General features: G+C 46.4%; 1 protein-coding gene across 1 annotated transcript in view; it reads right to left on the bottom strand.

The window, feature by feature from the left end:
* Window positions 1-20,706, bottom strand: part of T265_06397 (hypothetical protein) — a gene marked incomplete at both ends in the record, with an annotated part of 81,196 nt that overhangs the window by 6,495 nt on the left and 53,995 nt on the right. The window contains 8 exons of the mRNA XM_009171645.1: window positions 1,952-2,179; window positions 3,534-3,636; window positions 5,420-5,547; window positions 7,937-8,341; window positions 11,443-11,531; window positions 16,100-16,453; window positions 17,769-17,951; window positions 18,689-18,975. Coding sequence (XP_009169909.1) covers window positions 1,952-2,179; window positions 3,534-3,636; window positions 5,420-5,547; window positions 7,937-8,341; window positions 11,443-11,531; window positions 16,100-16,453; window positions 17,769-17,951; window positions 18,689-18,975 — 1,777 coding nt within the window. The remainder of the gene's footprint in view (window positions 1-1,951; window positions 2,180-3,533; window positions 3,637-5,419; window positions 5,548-7,936; window positions 8,342-11,442; window positions 11,532-16,099; window positions 16,454-17,768; window positions 17,952-18,688; window positions 18,976-20,706) is intronic.

The raw sequence follows: 20,706 nt of genomic DNA, 5'->3' as shown, positions 1-20,706 counted from the left end.
GTGACATACCAGATATGCAACCGAAGGTGAACTTCCAGCATGCGAAACGAAAGTGGACCGTATTGAAAAATGGAAAAGAGAGCAACCATGCAGAAATGTGGTGGTGTATGCAAAGTTGGTCCTCAGATTGTCCATCACGAAAGCGATGTTGATTATTGGATTAGGTCTAGCTCCCTGGTGGCTCAAGAAGTTCTAAGCTACGTAAAAAAAATATTTCCTTGAAAAAAGTGAAGGCCAGCTGGGTGACCGGATAAGGATACTTACCAGTGCATCTTGAACAAGAAGGTGAACATGCCCGACAAATCGTTCCATCACCTGATCGGTCGGCGAAAGTGCCGTGAGGACAGACACTGGGGCATAGGTAGGATGAAGTCATTGCAATCGGAGTGGTGGATTCTGTCTGTTGTGCTCGGCTCCGTAGGCTGGCGGTGTGGAACAGTAGCTTGGAACGTACCTGTTCGATCAGTACATTCGGAAGAAGAACACGGTCATGTGGGCAGGTCAGACAATCGAATGGGCTTCGGAAGCAGGTGGCACATTGAGGATGGCATGGCAACGAGGCGCTGACAGAAAGCAAGATAGACAGAAACATTAAACGCTGAGTAGCGCGTATAAAGATGCTCCAAGTGGTGAAGGTATGACACTTCAGATGAACGAGAAATACAGTGAAATTCCGTTTGTCAAAAGAGGGAGAGACCAATGTGTTAAACAACAATAGTGGTTCGGATTTAGATAACCAAGAAGACGCTCGTCAACACCATCATTAGTACACACAGTGGTAGTAGGTGCTACATCAATGAAATTCCTCTGAGACGGTCACTGAAACATACAAAAACATGTCCACCATAAACTTCAACCGGCTCTTGCTCTTCAGGTTACTATTGCCTTTCTCTCATCAGTGCGCACTGATGATGTCTCCTCGTATGGTGACGAAACGTTTGCAAGCCAATTGCGAACAGATCAACAGCCACCTGATCAACAACCAATAAACTCACCCGAGCTACCAATATTTCACCACATTACCAAGGACAACTAACTATGGCGTTTGTATTCGATAATTCATGCGGCCGTAGTCCAATTCATATTTTTGGCACCATCTTAACGCATAAAGCGAAATGTGTGAAGTCGGAAGGATCGATTAAATGACATGACGCAGGACCCATGACAAGCCCTGCGAACGAGTCAAATGGGAACAGGTAAGACTTACTTCATGTGAAAACCAATACCGAGGAAAACAAGGCGAGCCGAGAATCTTCAAGAGACCGACCAAAAGAGGTATCTTCCGAGGAGTCAACATAAAACAGGAGAGCTACGTGGCTGCGGAACTCAGCCTCAGTTCTGTAACGTTTTGCGTACGTACATGGCACACAAATCGTGGCAGTTGATTTTTGATAAGCAGCGACAACAGATTTCGCCGAAAGATCTGATTATGCCAATAGGTTATCGAAAATACAAGGAGATCAAGAGAGAATCATTATCAAAATGCTACCAGCTTAGCTTCTATTCCATCCAGTAAAATAACCTCGAGATGTAAAGGGCATGGTTCAGATCAACATGCCTTTACTTTGGCATGCGTTAAACTGGCGACGGCCTAAGAAGTGTCCATGTGATTCATGTACATACGGAATTCTTCCTCAGGGGAAATCTCTTCCAAGGAAAGTTTTTAACGAGATTTTCTGTCAAACATCATCTAGTAGGCGGTCTCTGACCTCCGAGGAGGACAACGGCGTGGAGGTCTCCCTTGGGATGATGATCATAAATCGTGGGTCTGGGCAAAATTTACTTCATCATTGTTATAAGAGTGACTAATGGCCGGATTCCGTTTCGATAGATTCTTTGTATCGCCAGCCTGTGAAATACATCACAATGGCCGAACTAGGAAGGCATACTTGGTGTCTGACGTTAACAATTAAACAAAAAAATAAAAAGCAATACCAATTGCAACACATACCTGGTTGAAATGCAAGTGCCGTTCTGCAAGTTCAAGCCATCGGCACATCGTGTACAGTTTTCGAAAGCCGTACAGTCTTGGCAGCCAGGGGGACAAGGCTCACAACGACGTGGGTGAGATACGGCGTCGTGTGGACTGGTAGACGCCAGGGTGAAGGGATCTGGTAGTGGAGGACCTGCAAACCATCCGGTCGGACATGCCTTCACGCAACTCGAGTTCAAGATGTAGCTAGAAAGAAAGGTAGAAAACTTGAATAGCATGGAAGAAGTGCCTGTCACTGGGGTTTTCCGAAACCGATGGCGTTGTTCTAAGCCACGTCGGAGGATTTTAACGCAGTAACCAACCAGGACAGTCTCCTCCCCTTATAATCGTAAGTGATTATTACTGTCTTTTGGTTATATTTCCTGTGTCAGAGGCTTTGGTTAAGACTCGAACTGTTCCTCCCCCAGGACTGGGTACAGAAAACCTTAAGGCTCATCTACATCAATACACTACTTGTAATTTAACAGTAGTTAAACTGTGACGGAAAAGCTCAATGGGATCGATTAGTTCCCGTATTTTGACCAGTTGTTCAGAAAGACACTCCACAGGGCAGCAGACATGGGAAATGCATGAGAGCAAATGGAAGTGAACGGAACGAAAAGCAACAACGCATCCAATCACAGGACGCTGATAATCACACACAGTCGTCCCAGCAGCCGAGAGAATTTACCTAGGAGATCGGGAAAAGGAAATGCGGGGAGAACCTAGTCCGCATGTTCGCAGGGTAAGCGACAACGGCCACTACACTTCGTTGTACGCAGTATGCTACTGAACTTCACTCAAAACAAAAGCAACCGAATGCAATTAGTGCTAGTGTTACACAATCGGTGCCTTTGAAGCATTTCCTATGTCCGACTGGAACACCGGTAGGCAATGCCGACGAACGTCGAATGGTCGAGCTGATTACTCAGAAGTTCACAGAGCCTTCTACCCTGCAGATCTCTTTCCACTCAACAAAAGCGGAACAGTGCGCAGAAAGTTGGGCTGGGAAACCACAAAAATCGTCAAGAGCAAACTCGATCGAGTCGGTAACTGGACGGATGGGTACCTCGAAACGGGTCACCTCAGGTGATGAATATGACCTAGCCTGACGGTATTTCCTAATCGTGGAAGTTGCCCTTCTTTTAGCCGACAGGAGTTTACGATTAGATATACAGTTCAGTGAAACGTCTCCTCCAGGTCGCGATTCCCTCATCTCGAATCGTCATTTATCCGTGAACAAAACTATGGACAACTTGGACATTGAATACAGCTGATAATGATGAAACACCGTAGACGGTGACGGCCCTCTTTGTGTATCAGTCCTACAGAAGCCAGGAACAAGTTACCACCACTCGAAGACTCAGATTCGTAAAAAAACGCCGACTATTGACTATATATTGGCACTGGACGTGTTCAGCAAGTATATCATCCTCGCGGCGAAGCCCCCCGTTGAAAACACTTCCTTACCAGGTTGTCTAATGAAAGGACCTGTGCGAAAATATATCAAGAGTTCGGACAGATTCAAGGAGATAGTAGGATCCAATTGGTCAGCACTTACGGGAAGTCGCTCTTGCAACGTGAACAATCACCATCGGGGAGGCAACCGGTTGGATCACAGCCTTGATCACAGTCTACACAGTGTGAGTCTTTCAGGTATTGCCCTACAAAGAGAACGGGGAAGAGAGGATTGCCATGCAGACAACAGAATAAGCTGGAATTCGAAACGAGTCAGCCAGGGAGAAGCGTATCGTATACAGAAGAATATGCAGAAGAATATTCATAACCGGTTTAGCAGAGAAAATACAACAAAAATAGGGAATGGAACCAAGCACCCGGGTGACAGATTCTCTTCAGGCTTACAACAAGCTGAGAATCAGGCCGTCAGTGGCTTGAGAATCTGCCTATTGCAACCCCGACCGGTAATCATCATCATCATCATCGACAGCATGACATCAGTGTTCAACACTTAGCGGCCTGCTTACTTGTGCCGTGGTCTAACCTACACAAGATTGCTATACTTTCTCCCCCAGTCAAACTCTTCCCTTATCTGCTGCTGGCTACTACGTCTATCCCATGGGCTCTATTTACATTTTTTAACCCCTCACGAACTTTAACCCTTGGTTTGTCGAACCAGTTTGGTCGGCCATTCTTTACGCGGGTTTTTTGACCTATTTGCGTTACCACATGTTGTACCCAGGTGTGCGTCGCAAACTAAGATCGATTTACTATCTTCTCCGGGCTTTCCTTGGACTTGCACCACTTCGTGCAACAGTTTAGACGGAAACCCCCATAATTTGAGGTTTGTACCCCTTTTATTGCGTATTTTATACATGTAGTACCGCATCTTTTGATAAATCTCAAGGATCAACAATTTCTGGCTTGTGATCTTGCGCGTCACTCAAGTGGGCTCTCCTGAATACCTCGAAGTATTCTACACTGACAACAAGAACACCACTGACATCGGTTGGCAGTCATATCTTGTAGTGTCTCCAACCAGGCTTTCTAAATGCCTCGTTACGGATTCGCCGACGCCAACTCACACGAGCTATGGTTCTGAGACAACGATTGTCGAACACCTGAAGACGTCTCAGGTCCGCTGCTCGAATAGGCCAAGTCTCACAGCCAAACAACAAAACAATCCTTACTGTAGCTTGATACACACGTCCCTTCAGATTCAGGGGTAAACCATTCTGACGCCATAGGTGTCTCAAGTTAGCAAACGCGGCCCGAGCCTTGCAGATTCGTGCATTCACCTCATCTGTCACACTACAATCAGAACTAATACAACTTCCAAGATACGTAAAACGGGCTGATTCTACTTGTGGGGTACAAATACCAGACAGTGGAATGGAAGGTTAGTAGATGAACAACTGCACACCATATCATTTAGCAGATGTTCAATCTGACGTTGTAAGTGGCACAGAAATGTTGGCAATGAAACACTCGCGAGGTTTAAAAAATGTGACGACCACGCGAAGGCAGTGTTCTTCAACAAATGTTCAAACGTTCTTAGGAAAATATTTCCTGTATCGCTCGACAGTCGGTTCACGACGGTGCTTCTCTCGCCTGCCTATATTGGTGGAAAGTGTAGACATCGGGTTGTACGGAACTTCCGACAGTTCCAAAGTGACTCAACATCCTGGCTAGCATGTGGTAATGATAAGTGAACTAAAAAGTGAAAGTGCTGTGCATTCATTTGCCGTGCGATAGAGGAGTAACGCAGTTAGAAGTCTTGAGCATGTCAGACGACGATATCTGAACTCGACCGTCTCACTAACATGTCACTTTTGTCAAATGAGATATTGATTATGGAAATCGGAGCTTTTTTGAGACCAGCAGAGAGAAAAGACAGAAAGATTGGGGAGAAATGGATAGAAGGTCCCCAGAAATGGCACTACACATCACGGAATTCAAAGCAGTTGGAGTCAGGCTGACAGGACTCACCAGGACTACACCGTCCATCCACCGAATTCCCATCCACGCAGCGCCCGAGGGTCAGGCGAAATCCAGAGTTGCACTTGCTGCATTCGCCTGTGCCGGGACCACTACACTCCATACAATTGGCAGAGCAACTAGAGTGTGAGAAACAGAGAAGAAGGTAACGACGTGTGGGGAAGATATTGGTGCACCAAAATAGTCAGTCACGCGGCTATGACAAGATTCTGCTGAAATACACAAAAGTCTGTTGTTTTATCATCTACTCTTGATATGTTTGTTTCAAATGTAATAAAATATGTGACCTCAATATTAAAGTACGTTACCAAAAGCCCACTCAAATGGGGCCAATACTTTTCCAAAACACCCGCAAAACACTTTGCTGTGACAATCCGTAGAGATATGCAAGTTCTTCCGGAACACTACTGAAAATTAACAAGAGTAGTCTGTCCAGTTTCAGAGGGCTGAGTCCGAACTTGCACTTAAAACGAATTTGGTGGTTTATCTCGATCAAGTTCACGGAACCTCCAACGAACTGGTTGTAGTTGGAAGGTAGAGCACTCAACTATTGTCTGGCTATTTAGAGGGGCTTCCCAGGATTCACAATGATTTCCACTGAGCAGGAAACAGAAAGACGGATGTTTTCTCTAACACACACCGATTTCACCTTTCGAGACTCACTCTTACAGTGCAAGTTGACATTATCCTAACTACTAATAAACTGTATGTTCTCACTGGCGGGATGAACCCAAGAAACAGAAAGCTTGGGGGCTAGTCAATTCAGTCTACGCTAGTGATTAGGAAGGGAAGGCAGAACACGCATTCCAGAATCTAGGACGCAGTACGGCGAAAGAATAAGGGCAGAAACAATGCAAATGCTGAGCTACTTAGTTAGCTACCAGTGTAACGGTGATACTACTGATGGGGGTCATGCGAGTAGTATGTTTTCTCGTAAATCCGCTTTGCGTCTCTTGAAAAGGGAGATTTACTGCGGAATTTGGTGGAGTGAGCAACAGTCAATGAATATCCAGGAAAGTTCAGGAAAACACGTTCAAGGAGAATATGGATATTCAGTTTTTGTAAACAAGATACATATAAGCGTTTTGCTTCCCTGTCCAATGGTCTGTAACTGTTTAGTTGGCGTTTTCTAATGAATAACTCCGCAGCGAAGGTCTCTTCCATTCACCAGTACCGGAGGTTGGCAGGCAACGATAAGGTTGGACGGTTCTGAAGTAGACCTTAGCATTCTGAGCGAAACTGAATAACCTACCACATTTGCACTTTTGTACGGCACAAATGAAGCAACAAGGCGACCATCGCGTACTAAGAGAGATCTTCTTCAGAGGTAGTGGACATTTTAGTTTTGAACACGCGAAAGACAAGCGAGCGAGAGTACAATCCCAGGAAATAGCTCTTCCAGAGTTCAAGGGAAGTTCCGCTCCGCATTTGTCAGCGTTATGAATCTCCGGGTTGCTAACAAAGCAATTTATGAAATAAGAACCACCTCCACCCTGTGTGTCAGCTTCACAGGCAGAACGGAAAAACAACTGTTTCTAAAGTGACGCTGTCACAGTTTTGGTCCCGGTTTCTGCGTGTATTGCACACCGGGGAGGGGGGAGAGACCTAAAATGTCATAATATCAAAAGTACGGAAACACAAAACCTTTGACGTATCGTGGGAAACGATGAAATGCTTGTCGCGAGCTTTCGAAAGCTTGGAAATTTCATGCTAAAATCTGTTTTTTTTGTGTGTGTGCGGTGTTTCCCGCGAACTTTGTCGGAAAAATCGCAGAAAATAAGCACAACCAAAGAACACATTTTGCTATTGAGAGGGGATGAACCGTGCTTCAAATGGTCGTGAATGATAGGAACTGAGAATCCATGGGATAGACAGCTTTGAACGTGGTAAAATGCATCTGTGAATGAAAACACGTGTTAGTAACACCGAACTCAGGGACCCCAGCGTAGTTGCCGGTTTGAGGCAGATCATGAACCAAACTGTTTACCTTTAGGACTGTACAAAAGCTTGTTGCCGATTCCTAAACTTGGTTCACCCATGGGATTCATTCGGCACTTTGAACAACGCGCCAAGCATTACCGATGAGGCTAGGGTAATCACCTCAGCCTTGGACACAGAAGACAAACTCAGAGATGTTGACAAATTGGCAACGAAGCTTCACCATTTTGGACACTTTTTGCTACTTTCTGGAGAACGTATTGATACGCTAAATCGTTTAGCTGTAGCATCCTTGCGGTGCCTAGCTGCCATGCCAGAGGAATGAGACACAAGGGCTAGGATTCTGCCAGGTTGCCCAAGCCTAGACAGGGGAAGTCGAGAGGCAGAGGTCGGGTTCGAACCACGGACCTTCCGGTCAGTAAATTCCCGCTCTAACCACTTGAAACATCTCACTGATATGCTAGGAAATCCATGGTTTCCCCAATCCACTGTGGATATGGGGAAAAGAAAAATGGACGGCTTGGACTATTCTCACACCGATCTGGAATCCCCACACAAACGGTTACATACCGATTACAAATAGATGAGGATTTGTTCGCGTAATATCCAACCGGACACTCTGTACGACAGGTGCCGACGAGCGAGGGCAACTTCTTGTTCGCTTCATCAGAGTCCACCTCTGAGACGATCATCATTGTCACATCGGACGCGTCGTCCGGTGTGATTAGCGGTAACAGGTACCGGCCGTTCGAACAGGACATACAATCGTATTCGGTGTGCGGACGAACACAGGTTCCACACAATGTCCAACACGGTTGACAGACAACGTTGGCAACAAAACTGTTGCTGCTGCGTATCCGGCCCGGCCTGACACGGTTGCGGTGTGTCTTCTCGGCATTGTAATCCGCATGGTTGACGCTGATCCGCAAAGCGCCGTAAGGAGTTGTCCCACGAGGACATTCAGGCACACATTGTCTGAAATAGGAGCAAACAGAGTCCGATGGGCGGATCGATCGTACATGGTGGAACTAGCAGATCAGTATTGGACTGTGAATACTAAGATGACCAAAGTGAGTGAGCACTCCCGTTTCAGAATGTCTAGCTTTAAGAGCTGTTCAGCAACAGATCAAAAACAAAGCACGGGACAAAAAGTGGGATAATTGTGGCTACAACTCCACATTTCGCGTACTGTTCAGCGGGAACGTCAGTTGACAGAATAGCACACCCGAACAACTGACATTAGGGAACCACTAGTCTGTGCGTTACGAAACTCTAGTTTTCCAGTTGCCAAGCGAGGTGGAATAGGATCGCTACTTTTTGACCACAGTCAACGTGGTTTCAGCAGAGCCTATCTGAATCACGAGCACCAGGCAAAAGTGTAAGCCGTGAAGTTTTGAGGTTGTGAGACCACAGTGAGGTGACGGGTAGTCAACAATCTACTCCTGAATTACACCGAGTACCATAAACTACAATGGTTCGGCCATGTGGTGGAAAGCCATAACAAGGACCAGGAATATCTGGATGCTTTCGAAGTGGCCGACCTTTCAGGATAGGGTCCAGGTGAACATCAATGTACCTATTCCGTGACACGCGGGTTGTGGTGTATTCAGCAACTTCGCGCGCGTTTCACACAAATACGACCATTTTAGATTGATTCTGCTCTATGATACTTTTAAATTCAAATCACATCGAATTGGAATAAGGTGTTATCCTAAATTACAAGTCAGAGAGATGGTAGCATCCAGTAGTTCTGGTGTCAGCCCTGTGAGCAGTTTAGGCTGATCGAGATAACATCACTATTTATCAGTGGGTGGACTGAATCCCTGTCAAGACATGAGTGTTTGGCTTTCGGTCGATGATCATTAATGAATGCGGTGCTAACCGATTGACCAGTTGGCCAACAAACCTAACCCGCACGCGATTGGTCGGAAGACGGGCTGCTTGCCGGTCCAGCGTCAAGGCGAGGTCTGATTGGTCGAAAGTGTGGACCCAACAGACAATCATGACTCAGCATCCGCTGGATGTCAGTGCGCGTCCAGAAATCGTTTGAATTTTCAAAATGTTATCGCCTCACATACCTTGAATACGACGCGCCGTAGGTGCCTTTTGACCTGGTTTTGGGCGTTTACTATACGTTGTTCACCTTCGGCGAGTCATTTGCCGAAAACGCTGGCTTGGAAGGTTCAGACCGAGACCTGAGCTGAGGCGTTACCATTATTATAACGAGCGACGCGAATTGCCATTGTGCAATTCGTCAAGAGCGGTAAATTGGCTGCGAGTGGGGAAAGCTCGTAATATACGAGCAGATTGTCACACCAACAAGCATCCGACTGTAAGGAAAGTTAATGTAGTGAAACTACTTTGCGGCGACCGCTTCTAGTGAGCTCTAACACATTCTTGTTGTGAACGGCACCGAATAACCTCCCGCATTTCCGGTACCAATACCACGTCATCAACAACAAAAAGCACACCAATATTGATCCTCCAAATCCGCAATCTGAGTGTGAATACGTTCCACCATCCTTTCCACTATTCGAAACAGTGACGGTAAGCGACAGTGGCGACATAACATGGTCTACATTCCGACGAATTCGCGTGAACACAACAGAATGAGGTTTCGTTACATGATTTCAAGGAGACGTTTTCAGCACATAACAGCTATTTCATGGACTGTGCTTTATGAGGCGTTTGTCCTTGATTGGTTTTTGAAGCGGCACACACCACTTCCGACAAACATCTGAATAGGTTGACGTCTTCCAGGATGCTGGATTCAGAGTGTTCCAAAGTCTGAAATATTACTCTCCCCTCTGTACCCTCCTGCTATGAGCTCGGTTGAAATCAACTGGGCATTCAACCGAGACATTCCGCCCAATTTCCTGATTATCTCAAGTAATGAAACGAAACCCATACTGCTCAGGTTATTATCCAATGTATGTTTGACGATTCACCAGGCAGATTGAAGCTGTGGCTTTAGTTGTATCCCATTCTCCTACCTTCGGCTCCTCCCGCAAACGACGGAGAGGGTCACCGATTCAGTATTCTGCGGTGCTGTGATAATTCAGTAGATTCACCAACTCAAGGAAACCGTGAGCTACAAGTAACGTATGCGCATAGCTGTTCTTTCTATGACATCAGACAAATGGGTTAGAAAACCACCCCACCGAATAGCGAATGAAATTCAACAACATGAGCAACAACTGATCCAAAACAATCTCAATCGCGAAAACGTGGACTAGCTATTGTGTTTTGCGTGACATTACTGTGCAGGTAGTTCATCGGCAACACCTTTACGAAACCTAGCTGCCGCGCCGACCGTAGGAAGCACGAGGGCTAAGATGTCAACAAGTTTTCGAGAAATACACTCAGTTGCAAATCAATTTGTTTTTCACGAGACACTCAACTGAATCTCTCGTGAAAACCAAATTGATTTGCAAATGAGTGTATTTCTCGAAAACGGTCCAATTTGAGTTCAAGTAGAACATAAGTTTGACGGGAACTCGGGGACTGCGCCTACCTGATGAGCCCAAAGAAGGGCGAAACCGGTCGTGCGCTGTCGAAGAAGTTTTCGGCACCTTCTGAGTAGTTTCCTTTATGAAAATGTCATCAGGTTGTCAAAACTTGGACAGGCGCAGTCGAAATGCCGGGGTTGGGTTAGAACCGCGGACCTACCGGCCAGTAAGTTCACGCCTTAACCACGGAGCTAGAGTACAGAGGACCTATAACAAATGAAACGCATTTCGTGAAGTAGGCAACAAACGCACGAAAGATTGGACCCACTTACTTCCTGATTGGAAACGGATAGGCGTAAGTGTTCCAGTCAACCTGTTAGCTGTCAACCTGTTTCCGCTGACCATATTACAAGGATGTTCTATTTTCAATAGATTACTACGGGCGATTACTCGTTAGGTTTGTTCCGTCACGCTTACCAGTGTCAACCGTAGCTGTCTGGAAAAATGATGCAAGTAAGGCTGGAGTCTCTTAAAGAAGAACGATTCTGACCGTTGTGGACGATAAAATTCGGGATAGGGGAACAGAGTAGTATCAACAAGCCACCGAGTGGGAAACCATCTACTCACCTGCTCTGAGTAGCATAGTGTCGGCATCCACCGAGACATTGATCAGCGCCTGGACCAGTACAACCGCCGGGAGCACACTCTACATGACACTGAAAGAGAAGAGTGCATATGTAATCCGTGTCCTTCGTATACACTTGTCCTATCTATAGACAAACGTCGACGCGCCAGAGGATACTACTGAGACGAAATCAACACACTACTAAAGCTGAATTGAGACAGGACCGAGTATGCATGCCCAGAAAAAGCGCTATGACCTGCCTGACCTGGAGAAAACTGGCGTATTCCTAGTGGGTCTGTGATTGAAACCTTCGTAAGACTTGAGGATATCTTTGAAGTCACAAACCTCCATGTTGGGTAGCCTCAAACACAGGATACTGATTGTCAGTGTGTGCGTTTATTGATGTTTGTTAAATATTGATTCCAAGAACTCAGTTAGATTAGCATGGAAATTCTAAAGTCACAATATAGAGTAGTGGGATAAGGTGGTATAATCAGACGTTTCGCTTGCTCTGGCCAACCTTTTTCAAGGATTTCTACAATACGAGTCGAATGCAGCGTCATTTAGGTGCGCTGTCGTGTATTTCGGTTGGTGTGTTTCTGATAACTGTTAACAGACTGATGCGACCAGCGTGTGTGGGTGGGTGTTAGCTCTGTGGGCGTGAGTACGTGATTGTGTATCCTGGACTGTAAGCTATCTGTTACCGCGAACCATGGATTCTTAGTGGAAATTCACAGAAAACCCACACATTCAGACGGGTACTTGCATTGAGTTTTTGGCATCCCCACTACGTCAAATGCGCAGTTGTTGGATAGCGATCCGACAACTGCGCAAGATTCCATATGAGCTGACAAACTGAAGCGACACAGTAGGGTATTAAAGCGAAATAAATATTTCATAAGGTTCATTTAGAAAAAAATCGTTCAGCTGTAGCACCCTTTCAGTGCCTAACTTCCATGTCACACGAAGGAGGCACGAAGGCGGGGATATTGCCAGGTTGCCCAAGCCTAGACAGGGGAAGTTAAGAGACAGATAACGGGCTCGAACCACAGACCTTCCGGTCAGTAAGTTCGCGCTCTAACCACCATCTCGCCCCAACAGATGGAGGGAACGCTGCTCAGAACGGTGAGGCAGTAAGACGGAGACCCGATAGTCACCGTGGGAATACTTTATAGAAGCGGCACCTCAGATGCCGTTCGAAAGAAACCTCGGAAGTATGATATCTAAGCATTGTTCCCAATCGACAACACCTTACGACGATACATTGTAAGGGCTAAGGACCCCATCAAATCGGAACAACGCACCGAATTCCGTGTGCAGAATGTCAGGCCAGACAGCCAGGTAACTGCATGTGCGAATCACAGAGCGCAAACCACATGCGCGTTTTCCTCCATGAAACCCGACAGAGTTTTAAACAATTGAATGCAACTCAGCCATTGCACTCAAAGCACTTGTGTCAAGTCATCAAATCAACTTCGACAGTCCATTTATTTATACTCCAGCAAGGACTCAAGTCACACATGGAACGGGCGTAGGCTCAAGCTCAAAGAATCAACACAACCGAACTGCATAAACCGTAGTGATAGCGCCAGCTTGGACTGGCTTGTAAAAGTTCCAGGTAACTGTGCGAATCACAGAGCGCAAACCACATGCGCGTTTTCCTCCATGAAACCCAATAGTTTTTAAACAACTGAGTGCTACTCAGCCACTGAACTTCAAGCACTTGAGTCAAGTCATCAAACCAACTTCGACAGTCCATTTATTTATACTCCAGCAAGGACTCAAGTCACACATGGAACGGGCGTAGGCTCAAGCTCAAAGAATCAACACAACCGAACTGCATAAACCGTAGTGATAGCGCCAGCTTGGACTGGCTTGTAAAAGTTAGTAGGCACAGTAGCCAAATGCCAAAAACAAACATAGGCACATCCTAATCAAAGTATACACACAATCACGCCCACAGAGCTAACACAAACCCACACGCGCTGGTCGCATCAATTTGCCAACGGTTATCTGTCAAAACCAATCAGAATAGAAGAGAACGCACCTGAATGACTTGCATTCGAATGACTGTGGGTGGCAACCGAGATGTCGGGTTCTAATATATCCTGTTCCACTACGCTGTTTTGAATTTAAGATTTCCATACCATACATCACATGGCGCTCAATCTTTTCAATACTATCCGAGCCAAATTAGGGCCCGGAACTCCTGATCCAAACTAGGCGAAGATTTGCTCCATCACATGAAGGATAATGTGACAACTGTTTTGCATACATCCAGTCAACAAGAGTTCGGCAGATGAAATGGAATCGATGGAAATCTATGAGAAAAGGAGCCATGGCTGGGCTACACTATCTTGAATTGCATATGGCTCCCACACTGAGAGGCAGGCAATGAGTCGATGGTGATGGATAAATTCTGTCTAGCATTGGAGGAAAAGTAAACCAAACTGCGCATTTCCGGCTTCAATAACTGAAGGTAAAATCACTTCTAATCTATGGAACCATGGGCAATGATGTAAATTAATCACAAGAGACTGAACTGACGGTCCGTTTCAACTAAACGTGCTGCACCAGGCCACCTCATGTCTTACTTGGTACGGTATTCAAGATATCGTAATAGGATATTGTTGACAGAAGCTCTGGAACTGTGCCTACCTGATGAGCCCCAAGATCGGCTGACGAAGGGTTTTCAGCAACTTTGGGAGTAGTGTGTCGCGTATAAACAGCTACGTATTGCGATATCTCGAATATCGTATCAAGTGAAACATGAAGCGGTCTGGTGAAGCATATCTAGTTGGAGCGGATCGCCACAAACGGGAAATTCAGCTGGATTCGGTTGAGTCTACTTTTGAAACCGAATTTGTATACAAGAGGTTATTCATCAGCCATGGGTACAGCTGTGGCAACCTTGCGGTGCCCAACTGCCATGCCACCAGAAGGAAGCACGAGAGCTGGGATACTTCCAGGTTGCACAAGCCTATACGGGAGAAGCCGAGAGGCACAGGTTGCGTTCGAACCACGGACATTCAGGTCAGTAAATTCGCGCTCTAACTACCGAGACGTCTTGAATGTCAGGCATGGGTACCAGAATGCTGATCTGCGCACAAGTCCGCGAACTCAAAACGGAGATGAAAAAGCGCTACTGGACATAACATGAGGCCAAATCGGTCGATTTGTGAATGGCTATTAGGGTTCATCGTCATCATTATCGTTGACAGCATGACATCAGTGTTCAACCGCGAACTCAAACGGAGATGAAAAAGCGCTACTGGACATAACATGAGGCCAAATCGGTCGATTTGTGAATGGCTATTAGGGTTCATCGTCCTTATTATCGTTGACAGCATGACATCAGTGTTCAACACCGATGCTTCACTGCCGTACAACCATCATTTATTTGAAAGCCTTATTGTGAAGAAAAGAATAAAGGTGGATGGGGGAGGGACTTAGTGCTAGCTTAACACAATCATTCCGAGGTGCCTACACCTCCAGACATTCACTCAGGCTACCAATATTTCAACAAATTACCAACCAGGAGACAGTGTTTGTCATACCTCCAACCATTGACCAACGTGGTATGAAAGACTCTAGAGTGTTGCGGGGACACCCTCTAGCTCAGTGGGCGAACCGTCACGATAAGGTTCAGTCTCTTCGTGACGACCGATCTGATTTCCTTGGACTCACGCTACCTCTGAAATCCTTGCGCCACATTTGGGTCCACGTAAACCAGGAATAACTGCTGCGGGTGTCGAATGCCTTCGAGTACAGCCAGGGCCGGCAATCTACCAAGATATCACAATATCCGCGCGTAAAGTTACATTATGTATGAGGATGAGGTATTCCTATTAGGCAGTATTCTTAGATATCGATCCCGATAGCATTCCAGTCACGGGGATCTGCGAAAAAATGCGCATTTCTATAAAGTGTACCATTTATTGACCTCTATCGAACAACTCACAAGCTTGGACACCGGTCAGAGGATTGTCAACTGGATACACGTTTTGCCTATTCATTGGTACAGGTGGCTCTCATACAGACTTCGTTGTTCGTTTCCGAGAATAATCTTGTTATCGCTGTGCCTTCTTTCAGGGGTTCCATTGTCGTCCTAATGTTCTCAGGCAAGCATCCTCTGTTTGGATATTCCAGTTCGACACGGTTTTCGTCACAAGCTATTTGAACACTGGGGTTCTGGAGACCTTCCAGCATTAGTCCCATGATTACATCGATCATAGAGGAATGGAGATAGTAAGCAACCCTGGCGAACACCACGTTTTGTACAGAAGCATTTGGAGAGCTCGCCGTATACTCTCACACGTCAGGAAGTCTGAGAATACAAAGAACGTATTATGTTTACAAACTTCCGGGGCATTCCTTGCTGGGCAAGCGTCTCAAGAAGAACAGACCGGTCAACCGAGTCGAATGCGCCTCGAAAATCCAGGAATACTAGAATCGTGGGTCGCTTATACGTATGGCATTGTTCTAGCACCTGACACAGTGTGAAGATTTGGTCAACACAACCCCTACCAGGCCGGAATCCCGCTTGCTGCTCTCGAGTCAGTATCTCACGAGCCACAGTAAGGCGACGAAGCACAATTGACGCCAACAGTCTCGTCACAACCGGGGTCAGGCTGATACCCCTGTGGTTACCACACTCACTACGCGCCCCTTTTTGAAAATGGGCACTATCACCGATTTTCCCCAGTTGTCTGGGACAGACTCCTTTTCCCAAATGCAAGCAAACTGATCGGACAAGCGCTGACTGAGGACTTCACCCCCGTCTTTGAACAGTGCGGGTGGAAGGTCATCCGGACCGGGAGCTCGGTGGCGCTTGAGGGAACATATGCAGTCGTAAACCTCCGAGGCCGTAGGTGGTTCCACGATCACTGTCCAGGGTTCTACTTCACCTGTGGGCTCTAGATAAGTGCCGGCTGGAGGCCACGACAGTTGTTGTTCGAAGTATTCAGCCCATCGGTCGAGGCGTTCTGCTTTGTTCGAGATGGTCGTTCCATTCTGGTGTTTGTGAATGGCTATTAGGGTTAGGGATTCCCTTCCGCTGTAGACCACGTTTCCGACGACATGAACCTTGACGGGCGCTGACCTTGGACCACAAAGAATCCGCCTCACAGTGAAGGACCATCACATTCCACTCACTCATATTGCAGTCGTTTACTGAAGAAAAAAGTCAGTGCTACGACTTCGGCCTGTGAGTTAACCTTAGTACTCGGGTGGACATGCACACACACAGCCCGCTGGTCAGATGATGTGCGACGCAAAGCAAAAGACCCGGAAACCTGGATCCGTGGTTTCTTGATCGGCGAACATTAGACCCAATGAAAGACAACAATCTATTAACTGTACGCTGGCTCGGGTAAGCAAAACGCCTTGTTGATCCAGAAAGTGCTCACGTTAGACCTTTTGGCAGCAGAAAACACAAGATAGACATCACTTCAAACGAGAAGTACACAACGAGTGCATTCCGGAACCTGCTTGAATTTGGCCCCCAGGTATCCGACCCGGAAATTCCCATACACGCGGTGGCATAAACAACACTGCTGTGTTTGCAGGCCACTGTGTGTGTGCAGCATTTACTCTTAGTATGATGTCGCCAAGCGTAATGCAACTGAGGAGGGTCATGAAGCCTGCGAACATGTGAATTCAAGTCATATGACGAGGAAATCGAACACCATCTCTCTCTCTCCAGGCTGCACTAAGCTGACCGTACTCCCTGGCTTCAAACCTGATACTGTATTTTGACAACTGTAAATCTAAGAGGCTGTCATGTGCCGACCAGGTGAAAGCCAGTTGTTGAAAGTACATCGCTGGACAGCAGATAAAGGTCTTTAGGTCAATCTGCCGCTGACAACATATGAAGCTACGATCAATTGGAAAATGTTTACACCACACAGTGCATCGTTTCAGAGAAGTTTTTTAAACAATCAGCGGATTCATTGTTAGGCAACCTGGGCATGACGACACTTTTGCACTAAAAAAAACAAAATGTTGCCCAGTAATAACTCCATCGCGATTGTTTACCTACGATAGCTCTCTGAAGGGGTACGTACTACTTGTGAGTCGCACAGATCTGAACAAGCCAGGATTAAAGAAAAGCAAGTGGAGTTTATAAATGTTACTGAAAAAGATGAATGTGCTTTCACGGTCGTCTTCTTCGTGCATATAACCATTGTAGGACGATCATTTTCTGGTTCAGCACGAGGACGCACGGAATTTTGGAACAGTGCAAGTTAATCCATACCAGTGGGGCTATGGACTTAAAAAGTAAAGCGAATGACCGACAACGCACGACTCCACCAAGGTGAGAACTCACTGTGTATACCTCCTTCCAGAGTGAATCATCAACCACGTATTTGGCGAAAGGAGCGAACCATTCCTGTTTTACACGCAACGCAGTAGTTTGTGTGTGTGTGCGCGCGCAAAGCGGGGAAAGGAGTGAAGGCGGAGGAAAGGAGAACATCAGGTATGGAGGGAAATTTAAATTACACGGAAAATTCTAGAAACTAATTGAGAGAATGTTCCAGATAGCATAGCTCTCGCCTGTAAAATTTAAGCGGCACGTTAACAGTTCGTAATGAGTCCAAAAAATGGAATTCCGTGGGTGGTATGCAGTGTTGTAAGGTGGTACAAAACTCCACACATGCGTCGACAGCGTTTAGTGTGATCACAAACGTAATCGGATGGCTCATAGTGAAAGATAAGGCGGCTTACCGACGTCAGTGGTGCTCATGCCACCCACTATGCAGCTTGTTTGACTGCGTGTGGGTAGTGTAGTCCCCTAAGATGTTTGTGTTGGGTTAGCCCTAGGCCCCTTTGCCGAGGGCTGGGATAATGCCAAGTTGCCCAAGCCTAGATAGGGGAAGTCGGAAGGTCCGTAGAACCTTCCGGTCAGTAAACTTGTGCTCTAACCACTGAGCTATCTCGCCTCTGTATAGCTGAACGAACGAGAAGCCTTGATGGAGGACTGAATGACGGGCATTCAAACCACTTAACTGAAACCCATTCAGCATACACAGAGGTCGTAACGGTAAGACAACCGAAGGTAGTTATCCATTTTTATGATCTGTATGATGTATGTGAACCAAAGACCTTCAGTAAGGTAATCAAGTTCTTAGGACGTTAGGAAGTTTTACCCTTGGTGTCAAACACCAGACCAATAAACAGGAGAACTCGAGAGATGCAGAGTACTGACTATCGAATATTCAATCGAATATATACAAGGAATGTACTCACCGGAGGTGGGGGTCGCTCGGGATTTGGCGGACGCAGACGGATGGGATACTTATCAGTGCCATAGGCAATGATCCAAGCGCTACGCCAGTAACCATTGACTGAGTCCATATTCACCGATCCCATACCTAGCATTGGTTTGCTGGCCGCCAAATTGTCGACGCGTATGTACCAGGTGCCTTTGGCCGACTCGCCCCATAGTTGGACGGTGGTCAGAGGCCAGGTAAGCAGTCCGATGTTACCAGAATGTTCGTCGTGTCTACGAGGAGGAAGAAGAACCGTCTTGGTACCTGAACACAGGAGAGAGGGACTCAGCAGGTCAGGACAGATTAATCGATCAACAACTCGGTTAGTCACAACGAGCTATGTCCTGAAATACGATAAAATGGTCCAATTTTTCAGACGACACACAGTAGGTTCTGGTTGAAGGCAGTGTTATACATCAGGAAACGCAGTAGTGGGTAACCTCAAGGTCGACCGGTCGCGGGCTGTCGAAGAGTTTTCAGCAACCTTGTGAGTAGTTTCCTTTATGAAAACTCCAGTTTATTCGGTAATGAGTGTCAAAATATACTGCGATATATCGAATATCGTGCCAACTGAAACATGAAGCGGGCTGTGTGCATCACATTCAGTTGCAGAATATCATAAACGAGAGTTTCAATTGCGCCTCTCGTGACAACCAGATTGATTTGCAAATGAGTGTACTTCTCGAATTGAAGACTTATTTCATCCTTACTAGAATCATCCGACATAATCGGCTTTCCGCAACAGCAAATATTCACCCACCACACACAACGAGGGAATCGCGAGTTGCGGTCGGAAAACCGAGGAAATTCATCCAAAAGCGAAATAATCACACGAATTCCACGAGCGCTGCAGTGACGGGTAGCCGTTCGTTTGTTCGGCCACGTTGTTGATTGTTCACGCTATCTGCGCCCATCGATCAGCTGCTATGATATCCACACTGGATAATTAGACGTGAGGTCACGTGTTTTCTAAGCGGTTAATGCATTTAACGTTGAACCCGTGATCAGGCGTAAGGCCTGGCGGCCTAGTAGCATCGGATCCAAGATGGCCAGTTTTCTCTTTTCCTCATGCCAACGGGCCGAAGCACAGTGCCATAAGAAGCGCCATGAGAGGTTATGGTGTCTCTCAACGATGTGGGATGTGCAAATTTTTTCTATCAACTTGTTTTCTCACTTTCAGGTTCCAAGAAATGTGTGATTTGTTGGGAAATAAAACTCCACGGTGAATGTGCCATCTTGGTGGACCAGGTGTGCGCAACAGTAGATAGTAATTACTGGGAAAACGTTGTCATGTAGCTCGTGTCACTTCCCAAAGCACTCGAATAATTACTTCATGTCGGGTCTACTCACGAACAAAAAACGGTGTAAGCTGAGATTTCGATTCGCCCAACCAAGCAAGTTCGAGCCAACTGGTCATGGAACACAGATGAACGGTGCTTTAGCCCACGTACACTCGACATGACAGTTTGTCCCCTTACGTAGGACTGGGAGTAGCGACAGCGTGTCTGTGCGTGTTACTTATTCTGATACCAGCTCCAGCAGAGGTTGTTACGGGAAAGGACATTACACACGAAACCGGCCTAAGACGGTCGCCAGAAGTGCGAGGCTGAAGAGGTTCGTGATTTGGACCTTCTCCTGTCCAATGTGTTTGTCTACATGAACACAGACTGTGATGCTACAACTGAAGTTACAGTAACATACGGCTGACATCACTTCTGCTAATACGGAGGTACTATGAAAACTAACACGTGATGAACAGATGAAGAACGAAACATTTGTCCTACTCTGGAAATTGTTTTTTTTTACCAGTTTTATTGACAAACATGCGTGTTGTTGTCGCCGGAGGAGCTCGACATAGCTCAGTGGTTAAGGTGCACACTTACAAACTGAAAGGTTTGAGGTTCGAACCTAGCCTCGGTATTCTGACTGCTCCTGTCTAGGCTTGAGCAGTCTATCCGCCCTCGTGCTTCCTTCGGGTGGCATGGCAGCTAGGCA

This window comes from Opisthorchis viverrini (assembly GCF_000715545.1).
Source record: "Opisthorchis viverrini unplaced genomic scaffold opera_v5_130, whole genome shotgun sequence".
NCBI lineage: Eukaryota > Metazoa > Platyhelminthes > Trematoda > Opisthorchiida > Opisthorchiidae > Opisthorchis > Opisthorchis viverrini.
Note: the sequence above shows the minus strand (reverse complement) of the source record. Positions and strands in the feature narration are given on the sequence as shown.